This window comes from Microtus ochrogaster, unplaced genomic scaffold, assembly GCF_000317375.1.
Source record: "Microtus ochrogaster isolate Prairie Vole_2 unplaced genomic scaffold, MicOch1.0 UNK46, whole genome shotgun sequence".
In the NCBI taxonomy this organism is placed as follows: Eukaryota; Metazoa; Chordata; class Mammalia; order Rodentia; family Cricetidae; genus Microtus; species Microtus ochrogaster.
In genome coordinates, this window is record NW_004949144.1 from 2,501,017 (window position 1) to 2,512,886 (window position 11,870).

The window sequence follows — 11,870 nt, forward strand, 5'->3', positions numbered from 1 at the left end:
GGAGCTGTCGAGTCTCTGACCTCACTTCCTCTTCCGCCCAGCATTCTGCTCCGTTCACTCCTCCCCCTACGTTCTAACCTATCAGGGCAAGCAGCTTCTTTATTTAATTAACCAATGACCTTCCTCCATCACATCTGAAAGCTGTCTGTAACCAAATGCTTGATTCATCATTAGCTTGACCCTTAATATAGATCCCTGCTAAGAATAGTGCTAGGAGCTCTGCTAAAGGACCCTAGTACTAGGACCTTGTGATAGGACCTTGGCACTTTATAAAAATTACGGCTTGTCTCAGGCTCTCCAATCCTATATCTTCCTTGTACTCTGAAATAAAGTTGAGCTGATTCACCTAAGTCTGTCTCTCAGAGGTTTCCTTTCATCTGTGCTCATAGACTGCATACAAAACTTTCTGTCACCCCTTCTTCATCTTTCCCCTCTCAGCCTGGTGACCAACAGGACAAGGAGGAAGGAGGACCACCCCCTCGATGGCAACAATATAAGCCTTTTATTACACTATTCTGAACAGTGTGGTCCTAAAATCCTATAAATTGATCATCTCAAAAACCTTTCATTGAATACTTTCAAAATGCAGTTGAACATTTTAACTAACACCATGGGTAATGGGGGCAGGTACTGTATCTTCCTGGCCATATTACTCTTCTTTGTTCTCACATTTTCTTGAAGTTCTTCCTTTGGGTATTGTGCTCTTTATTCTTTACCTTGAATAGCTCCCCAAGGAAGACATATCTCATACATCTCTCTTGAGGTTGCAGAATGTCCTCTTCCCAGGGATGCTGAGCCTGGTCTCTTGTGAACACCACCAGTCTGTACTGTTCCTTCCCTTCATCTCATGCTAGACCCTAAGTTCCCAGAGAAGAGGAATTTCCAGTGTGGTTTCTCTCTGCCCTTCACACAGTGCCTGGCTCACAGTGCTCAGTAAGTGTAACTGACAGAGTGGATGTGGACAGAATGCTGCAGGATCTGGAGAATGTCACTCACCTGACAATGACAGAGCCACAGAAAGTGCAATCACAGCTCCAGTGAGGACAATGATCACTGCATAACAGCAGTAAAGCCCAGCAGGAGACACAGGGGAAACGATTCTGAAAATGTTTTCTTGGAGCTTTTTACCTGTCAAAATATAAATATGAGAAAAATCAATCTTAAGAACCTTTCAGGGAAAAGGATAAACTTACTCAGATTCATCTGTAGATTTGGCTTGCACTCCTCCTCTGCAAACAACCTTCTCAGAAAGTCCTGGTCTATAACTCACAGAAAAGTAGAGGAAAAGGAAGCAGAAGTGTTGCCATGGAGCCTTCCACTTATTGAGCTAGAGCCAATGATGGATCAAGAAACAAAGATTGAAGATCAGGATGGAAAAAATATAACAACAAAAAACTACCTGTAAATTTAATTCTTTAAGAATAGACTGGTTAAGTTTGAGGGAAGCACCGTGGGGGTTGGCAGTAGCAGGGATAAGCAGGAGGCTGGATATATAGAAAGCTGAGAGATTAAAAACAGTTGTTGCTCTTCTAGAGGACCCAAGTTTGGCTCCCAGTTTCCTCATGGGACAGCTCATGACTGTTTGTATAACTCCTGCTCTAGTCAATGAGACAAATATGTTAGTACACTTCTGCAATTCTAGAGCTAGAGAGGCAGAAGTTGGCAAGTCAGGGATACAAAGTCAGCCTTGGCTATAAAAAAGGTTTGAGGCCAACCTGGACTTATAATGATCAGTTTCAAAATACCTAGCAAGCAAAAATTTAGTAAGTACACACATAAGTATAATAGAACTCATTGACATAATTAATGGTAGCATTTTAATAAGTTTACCAAAACCATGAAAAAAATTAATATTAGTCCAAAATAACAAAAACTCTCAACAGGTTAGGAATTGAAGGAACTCTTCCCAACACATTTATGGATATGGTTCATTTGAAAGCAACAAGCAAGGTTTGTCATTCTTCTTAACTTTATTTTTTATTTTATTCATATAGTTGATTTGCCTGCATATATGTCTGTGTTGTAGAATAATTGTAAATTGTCTCTGCCAAGGCCCTTTTTAATTGCTTTAATAAAGAACAGAATGGCCAATAGCTTTGTAGGAGAGATAGTTAGGATTTCCTTGGAGAGAAAGGAATAAGAGGAACAATCAAGATGCAATGAGACACTAAGACAGTTGGACATATAGAATGAAAAGAAGGTTAAAAAAGCTGCAAGGCAAAATATAGATGAACAGAAATGGGTAAGTTTAAGTTCCAAGACCTAATTAAAAACAGCCTAAGCTAAGGCCAAGCTTTCATAATTAAGAAGTTTCTATGTCATTATTTGGGAGCTAGAGAGACAAAGAAAAACTCATTGTACGTCTGATCATGATATACATGCCTGATCCAAATGGAGACCAGAAAAGGGTGCTGAATTCCTTGGAATTGAAGTTACAAATAGTTGTGAATGGCCATGAGGGTATTATAGACTAAACCTGGGTTCTCTGCAAGAACAGCCAGTGTTTTTAACCATGTGTCATCTCTCCAGCACAAAATAACTTTCAAATTGTACGAAAATTCCAAAGAATTAGTCTAGCTGAGCAATTTAGAAAAAATAAAGAGGCCAAATTTGCAGAAAGGACACCACCTAATCAAAGAGGGACAGAAACAAAGACATAAGTATGGTTTGGGCTTCTGCCTACCGTCTGAGCAATCTGTATCCACATGCCAAACCTCATTTCTCCTACCTTCTATAAAACGCTACACAAGCATGAAACCTAATACTATAAAACTCTCTGAGGAAAAGAGAGAAGAAAAATCTCTGTGACTTAGTGGTGAATAAAAATGTTTCGGGTATATTACCAAAATCCTTATCCACATTATAGAAAATGAAACACTTGGATTTTGATCTAATTTTAAAAAGCCTCTTTTCTGAGTCCCGCAAAGGGAATTCAAAAAATAATTTTTGCAAGGCATAGATCAAAAAGAAGTTGTATTCTGAGAGTTGTGAGAACTAATTGGTTTATGAGAGAAAGAAAGGGAGGGAGAGAGAGAGAATAACAATGGACCAAATACCTGAATAGTGGCTAACAAAGATCATGTATTAAATATGTTCAACATAACCAGGTTTAAGAAAAGACAACTGGAAACAGATCATCAGTTTGTTAAAATGAGAATACATTTACAATATGCCCTGGCCCTGCTACCCACAAGATATGAAAACCCATTTTCCACTAAAAAATAAAATGTACATTTAAATATTGACAGTAATTCTAGAGCTTCCTAGAAAAGAAAAATGTAATTGTTATAATTATAATTATGTTGGCCTGACCTGTTCCTTTTAGAGACAAGCTCTACCCACTCCCAATCTTCCCCTTTGTACCAATGCAAGCTGATCTTGGCCCTCTTCCCTTTCCCAGTCTCTCTCTGTGTCTACTCTTCTGAAGAGGCAGCCCCCTGCTTCCCTCCTTCCCTCCTTCTCTTCTTTCTTCCTCTGTCTCTATCCCTCTATTTCTCTCTCTCTCTTTACCACATACTACCCCTATCCATATAGCTTTCCAATACTCACTAAATAAACTCTACATACCCAAGCTCTTTCTGCTTGGCCTATCTCTCTGTCACTTACCTTTTGCACAGTCCCCACGTCTGAAGGGAGACCTGCCAGGGTCACTTGCACCACAAAACATAACAGTATTTTTTTTTTTTAATTTTAACCATATTCCAACAGGATTCTAACCAAGACATTTTAGATACATAATCAACACCAAGATTTATTGATAATCCTCTGTATTTACAGTTGTATAAAATCTGATACTGTCTGTTTCATTTTGATACAAAAATGGTAATTTTTCCTTCTGCCTTTCTCATACGGTATATGCAAACATCTCTTCTAAATTCTAATGCCTCCCACAGCACAGTTGGAAGATAACTTTTGTGTCTTTATTAGGAAGCAATATTAGAAATGATCTCTCAAAAAACAAAGAAATGAAACATTGCTGATTTGGTTTTTAGCATATTTTACAGGTCACTCCTGCTGTCTGGCCAAGACCAACTAGCAAAACACTCTCCAGACAATGCCAACACTTTCACTGGCTCCTGAAACTTCACCAGCTCCTGGAACTTCACCATTTGTACCAACTCTCTTAAATCAAGGATACCTATCAACTAAAATCTGGTTTTATCTGCTATTGTATCCATTTATACACCCGAGCCTCACCTGGACACCCAGGGCACTTCTCTGTCCCATTCTTTCTGGCAGTTAATGACTCTTCCCACGGCTAGCCCATTCATAGGGCCAATAATAACAATATATTTTTTTCTCCACGGCTAGTCCCATTCATAGGGCCAATAGTTACAATAATGTTTTCTCCTAGCCACCTGCCTTCATATCTCCCTCAAGAAACAGGTGCTTGAGGTCTCCATGACAGTAAACCAGATGTCTCTCCAGCCACACCTCTCACTTAGTGTTATCCCACCAACTCCCAGCTCTCCCCTCTCCCACGTTGCCCCATGCCCACAGGAAGCACCCAGACTGGAGCCAGTGCCCCTTTATCTAAGGAGTTTAAAACTTTGTTTGAAGGGCTTCACCTCAGCTCGTTGGCAACCCTTTATCCAAAAAGCCTGCAATGATTGGTCGAAAGTACCACCCCAGCTCCCTAACACCCTTTTATACAAAAGTCCAGATTGTTTGGCTGGGAACTTCACCCCAGCTCCTGGCATAAGAGGGTCAAAAAAGCCCACCAAAAGGTAACCCCTCCTCTGGGAAGGTCAAGACCACTCCCGCAGGCTATTTAAACTGCCCCCCAGAGAATAAACATGTGGTCTCTGGGTTTTGCATGATCTCCCCTTTCTTCTCTTCCCCTCTTCATGCTTTCCTGGAGCATTGCATTAAACATGAGCATTCTTTAATTGGGTTTAATTTGGTCTGACTGCAATTATTGGTGTCGGTGGAGAGGTTTGGCTTAAGAGAAATATCTAACAACAGCAACAATAACAACAACGACAACAATAATAATAAAAGGATGATAAAAAATAATAATAAGTGATTTAGTTAAGAAGGTATTTTAAGTGATAAAGGGGAATATTTTGTTGTAAATTTTGTATTTGGTAAATAGCAGTAGTGTTTTCCCAAAATCCAGTATAGTTTCCAAAATAAAAAAATAAATAAAGTGAATGAACAGGAAAGAAGAAAAAAGCAAAATAAAACAGTGAAATATACTGAAGCAAAGACATTTTCAAATGGCAGGAAACACAATTTTTGCCTCCTTCTGGAAGACTGAAGTAGAAAACACATTATATTCTTTTCCATAATTTACTATTAGCTCAAAATGTAGATGACTTGGTCCTGGATGAGTTTAGTCTGGACCCCAAGCCTCCGGACTCCTCCTTATACTGTTTTTCCATTACAGTGACTCTGTAAAGCAAAAGCCCCAGCTTCCCAGGCAACTTCTGTCAGTTCACGCTACCAAGCTGTTTGATTTGCTTTTTCAGTGGAACTTGAAGAGCAAGCCTGTTCTACAGGGACTTGGTGAGAATCACCAGAATGCTCTGACTTTTGTATGGCAATTCACTGTTCATTTCTCTGTGTGAGAACTATTTAAGTATTATATGCTATAATAGAATAACTAATGTAACAACCTCTTAGCTAACTAAAGTCCTGTCTGCTGTCTTTGTTCTAAAGAGATCCACTGTTACAGGCTCACAGGCATGAGGTTCAGCTCCCCTGTCCTCCCTGTCTGTTCCTGTCCCTGGCAAGCAGCTCTCTGCTCCTGTAGTTCCTTTTGTATATGCATTAAATACACACCAATCTCTTTTTCCTGCAGGTAGTCTGTGGTACTGAGCATGCCAAGAAAAGCCTCCGCAGGTTCTGCAGCACTCATCTTGGATAGAAACTAAGATCATCGAGAGGGAAGCAATGACCTTTTAGTTTCATGGGCGGTCCTGTCTCCACTCTGCCTATGCAATCACCACACTGTGCAATCAGCACACTCCTCCTTTGCAATTGCCAGCTCTTTTCTCACACAAAAGACAATGTGAGAGGTGATCCCCGTGTTGCTACAGCTCTGAGTTTTGAGAACTGATTCAAATTGTCTCTTATACCAGGTTCCAACATGGAAAAGTTTGATTAGTGGTGTGGAAACAGAAAGACACATCCTACTGCCACCCTCACCAGTCCAAAAAATGCCTGTAGATCAGTGGTTCTCAGCCTGTTTAATGCTTTTAATACAGTTCCGCATGCTCTGTTACCCCAGACCATTAAAATTACTTCATCGCTACTGTAATTTACTATTGTTATAAATGAGAATGTCAATATTAATACACAGGATACCTGATATAATGACCCTTGTGAAATGATCATTCAACTTCCCCAAAAGAGGTCACCACCCACAGGTTGAGAATCACTGCTCTAGATTTCCAGGGACTATTGACTCAGGACAAACCAAGGTGCACAGCTTAGATGCCAAAAAGAACTTCAGAACTAGACAGTTTATGAAGCAGAGTTGGAGTCTAAGATTTATTTGTATTATATTGAATCATATGTATTTAAGAGGTTATACCAGTCTATGGGTCTGTTCCTGTGAGTGCAGGTGCCTGCAGAGGTCAGCAGAGGGCGTCAGATTGCTCCTTGAGGAGTTTGAATTTAGAATGCAGGTGCTTCAGAATTGTAGCAATGAAATATCATCAACCTCAATAAAAACAAACTTAGTGTTGTTTTTATAATTTAGGAACATACGCCAAAGAAAATTGTAAACATCTCAGAAAATTTACTTAAATAGTAGAATAAAATATTTGGGTGATGGGTACAATAGTGTGTGACTCTGATCTCAGAACTCCTGATCATAAAATCCTGCTGGAACAGGATGAGAATCCATGGCAGCCGTGGTGGTGCCATCTGAAGATTGACTTCTCATTTACTGATTATCTTTGTGTTTACTTTCTTTTTAGAGCTCTGACTTGAAGTGAAACTGTTAACACAAGAGACCTTACTAAACCCCAAGGACGTTCAACCCTCCCATAGCTGGAGGCCTCTCTATCCAATCCCAGAATTCTGAGCAAGAGATTATAGACCTTTTCCTGGAGCAGAGTGTATAGCCTGTCCCAGCAATAAGGAGAGAGTGAAGCCTGGCACAGCGATGAGGACAGAGTGAACTTTAGCCCAATGATAAAGACCTCCAGTCCTCCTCTTATCCCAGGCCTGGAGCAGTTCTGGGAGTCAGGGAGCCCAGGAGAGGCACAAGTAGAGCCAGACTCCTGGTCTGGATTGGGGAGAGATAACCCTAGAAGCCCAGGTATTGTCACGAAGTGAGATTACAGTTTGTAGCAATGTAAGGGTAAAAAAAGTACATGTCTATTCTTCCAGACCCAAAGAAGGCACACTGCCAAGAGCAGACTGACACAGAGTCATAACAGAGTCAATATTTATTCCTGTACTGGGCATGTGTGCTTCTCACTGTAGTACATTGACCTTAGGGAAATCGATCCAGGAAGGACAGCAAATGCAAAAAGTCTCAATACTTTCCAGCCAATTTTCCTGTGTTACTGGAAATACTCTGAAATTTTACTGTCTTTTGTTTTATTTTAGGCATGAAGGAAGACAGAGGGCTTTGTGTGACATTGTAATTGCTGGAACTGTAGGTCTCCAGGTATGTCAGAGGTTCTATTCTTGACCAGGAATTTTCCCTTAAAGGGCCTTTACTACCACTATAACCATTTCAGAAGTAACTGCAGTCTGTCTGCACTGACTCTCAGGAGCCATAGGAAAGCAGTGTTGGGAAGAGCAACCTTTCTTCCCTGAAAAGCATGTTTTAGTGTGCAATAAATAATTATATTCACTAGGCATATACGCCCATTTGAAATATGGGCGAGTTACCTTTTGGCCATTAAAAGATAGTTGACTAACTAGTGAAGGGGGGCACACCCATGCCACATCATATGTTGTAAGACCCCCGTCCTGCTTGCTAAGCATAGCACCAGATGAAAGACCCCCCGCCCAGCTTGTTAAACAACTTAGCACCGGTAACACCATTTTGCAAGGCTTGTACTGAATATTCAGGGTTTTAACAAAGGGCAGTTTAGAAGCTGCCAAAACGAGATAGAGACACCTGTGGCTGGGCCAGGGGAGAAACGGTGAATACCAAGAGAGAAACTCCCTGTCTGCCCTAGACAAGAGCCAAGGCAGCCCATATCTGAATTCTCGGGAACCAGGGACCTTGTCCAGACTTGAACTCAGCCATATTCAAACTGACCAATGAATACCCTGTAACTATGCATCTCGCTTCTGTAACCGTGCTTCTGCTCCCTTTACCCTATAAAGACCCGCTACCCCAGCCTGACGGCGCACAAGTCCTCCGAGGGACCTTGTTGCCCAGGTACCTGTGTATCCGAATAAACCTCTTGCTGTTTGCATCCGCATAAATGGTCTCGCTGCTCCTTGGGAAGGGTCTCCCCAGACAGAAAGACACTATCTGAGGGTCTTTCAATGTGAGATGTCATGTGGTCACAGGAGCCAGTTCTCTCTGCTTCCTTGGGTTATACTTTCTGTCCTGCTTACAGATTTGGAAGAAAGGGGCCTATTATTTATTTAATATATGCAAATGCAGTAGTCAGTGCTTCTTTATGATTTATTAGGAATTTTTCAACTTCTAAATACAAATTTCTTTTTCAGAACTAAGACTTGCTTAACTGGAAAGATGAGGACTGAGCAGTTAGGAGAATTTGCCTGAGTTCTGTTCCCAGAACCCAAACTGGGTAGCTCATAACACTAGTCCCGGAGGTTCTATTACCATGCACACATGCATATAAATATTTAAGAAAGAAAGGAAGAAGGAAGAAAGAAGAGGGAGGCGGGAAGATAGAAAAGAAGGCAGGAAGGAGCTCCTTGAATATTTCTAGTTATTGTCCTCCCACCTCACTCCATTGCTGCCTAACTCGCTTCAAACTCCCCATTCAGCCAGAGTCCTAGAGTTTTGAGGGTGTAGGATGTTGTTGGTTAATTTTATTTTGAGGCTCCCTCAGGATTTGAAATAGACCAGTTACTTCATCCACTCAAGGACTTTTTGGGTTCCTTGAGTTTCACTTCTCTGCAAAGCTTGTGGCAAAAGAGAAAAGAAAGTATAATAAAATGCATTTCTTTTAAAAAGTAAGAACTCTGGATCTCTAACTAGCTCTTAATACCCTTTCAAAGAAGGGAAGAAATGATTTAGCCTGGGTGCAACATTGTTTTCTTGTTTTTTTTTTTCCTTTTTGAAATTTCAAAGGATAAGAGTCAGCAGTTAGACTGCAAGGCCCTGCTTTGAATGGTCACTAGGATGGACCAGCCAGGTCCTGCCTATTTTCCATAATTAGGGGAGAAAAAAGGAAAGAAAGAAAATGAAAATGAAATCTTAAAGTACCTAGCACAGGTTGGCCCATCCTGGAACCAAGTTCAATATTTCATCAGAAGAAAGGCCTCATTGTCTTCGGTAGGTAAGGGTAGAAACATTCACTTCCTTCATTACTATATTTTGTTTTTTAAGACAAGTTCTCTTACTGAACCCGGAGCTCACAGATTAAGCTAAACAAACTGACCAACTTGGCCCAAGGATCTGCCAGTCTCTACCCTCCTGGAACTGCATTTACAAGCTCATGTCACCAGATGCAAATTTCTTATGTCCCTTCTGAAGGATGGAATTCATGTGCTTCCACTTACGTGGCAAGCACTTTAATGACTGCCAAGGTTCTGAAGATGATCTTTAAGAAAAACATATAGAATATGTTTGTTGCCTTTAAAATGAAATAGTTGTGCACAAAAGCTATTAGGAACTATTTCAAGGACTGGCCCCATTCTTCATTCCTGATTGTCAACTTAATGAAGGGATCATAAAATTTATGTGAAAAGTGAGATCTTATGTGACATGCTATGTGGTAATAGGGTTGTGGTGATAGAGCTCATTAAAGAACAAAATGCCTATGGTAGGACCCAGAGGTACCACACCTATAATCCCCACTGGGAGGTAGAAGGCAGAAGATAAAGACTACTCCGGCTATGTAAAACACTTTGTTATCCCCCCCCACCCCCTAACTGCAAAACAAAACAAAATAAGAAAAACCTCATTGGATTTTCTTGATTCATATATAGTAACACACACAGCTGTTGAGGACACAAAGATTCTTCTCACAGATAAGCACTAAAGGAACCCGGAATGTTAAACATGGAAGTAAAACCTATTTTCTGCCCAAAGTCTGGAAATGGACGTGACCAATAACCTGGTGACCTCTGTGTCTGTATGGCCAGGCCACACCTGGCTTCCCCAAACTCTTCCTCATGAGACCCTCACCTTGAGCACTGACACACCAAATGCTGTGACACATTAGGACACACCAAATGCTGTGACAAAATAAGGTTCTTTTCTGAGCATCAGTCCATGTATAAAAAGCTGAAATCTATTTACATGACTTGTTTCAATGCAGTGAAAATGAATCACATAAAATCATAACATAACCTGTTAGAAATGGACATCAATGAGTTTTTGAACAAACAATTTAGCATGTCACCTTTTGTATCACTTTAATAACATTTAAAAATAAAAACCTAACCCTTCTGAGAAATCTCACAATGTCTTTGTTCGTTCCCTAGAGTGTTTGTCACTGAAATCCACGGCTCTTATGAAAAACATTGGAATGAAGTGCAAGCTGGAGACATGCCTTGCAGCTAAAGGATGAGGTTCACAGCCAGAAGGACTGGGATTCAGTTCTCAGCACCCATGCTTGCCTCTCCAGCTTCCTCTTTGTCAGGCATGATGGTAGATATCAAATAAACAAAGAGCCTAATAAACAAGTAAAGAAATCAACAATTAATATGTATTATATATACATACTTATATATTATCATATATATTTAAAACATATATTTAAAGATGAGCATGGTCTCATACATGTTAGATAAGGACTGAAGCAGACTATTCTTTAATCAGAATAATGAAGGATGCCAGTTCTCTGTAGAGGTGGAGATCATGTATCCAGGAACTTCTGGAGAAGAAAGTTTTATTATAAAATGTGTTCTTTACAGTCAACACTGAATGATGCCGGCAGGTGGTGTTCTGTTACTGTTTTCTTGCCAAGAAGCTTTCTTTCTTCCTCTCTTTCTTTTCTTCTTTCTTTCTTTCTTTCATTCCTTTCTTCCTTCCTTCCGTTCTTCCTCTTTCTTTCTGTCTTTCTTTCTTTCTTTCTTTCTTTCTTTCTTTCTTTCTTTCTTTCTTTCTTTCTTTCTTTCTTCTGAAAGACCTCCAGAGCGGGGAGACTCTCACTCAAGTCTCAGGATAACACGACTCCCCAGGAACTCACTAGAGACCGTCCTTGCTGCAATCACATGAAGTTTATTGATAGGACAGGAGCCAGTGCACTGGGACCAAACTCATTTCCCACGCAGGGGTAGAGAGTTTGACCCCGACTAACTGGGAGAAGGGGTATTTAAGGGAAGAAACCACAACCCAGTAATCCAAAGGGGGTAGGGAAGGCATCATTGGAAAATTCATAAAATACCAGTGATAATCATAAGGGGGTAACTCCCTGTTTCTCAAGATAATTTTCAAGATTATAATCTAACTTTATCTTCAGCTAGTTCCTGAAGCAGAGTCACTGAACCAGCTAACCTAGATTTTTGTCTCTATTTTTTCTGCTAGAGGGGTCTGGATTTATCTGGGTCTTTCACTTCCTTCTTTCCTTCTTTAAGAAATGTATTTACTTAATATCCCAATCACAGTTTCTTCACTCTCCTCTCCTCCCATTGCTCCCCTCTGCCCTCCTTCCAAATCCAATTCTCCCTTTTCTATTCAGAAAAAGATAGGCCTCCCATGAATATCAACAATACCTGTCATATCAAGTTGCAGTTAAGACTAAGCCCCTGCTCTG

The 11,870-nt window shown here is 40.5% G+C and overlaps 1 protein-coding gene across 1 annotated transcript in view; it reads right to left on the reverse strand.

Moving 5' to 3' along the window:
- The window catches only part of LOC101992094 (C-type lectin domain family 2 member D11-like), a 9,261-nt gene extending 3,401 nt beyond the window's left edge, over positions 1-5,860 (reverse strand). The window contains exons 1-2 of the mRNA XM_005369223.3: positions 5,785-5,860; positions 997-1,128 (exon numbers count right to left, since the gene is read on the reverse strand). Coding sequence (XP_005369280.3) covers positions 997-1,128; positions 5,785-5,860 — 208 coding nt within the window. The remainder of the gene's footprint in view (positions 1-996; positions 1,129-5,784) is intronic.
- Positions 5,861-11,870: the final 6,010 nt, after the last annotated feature.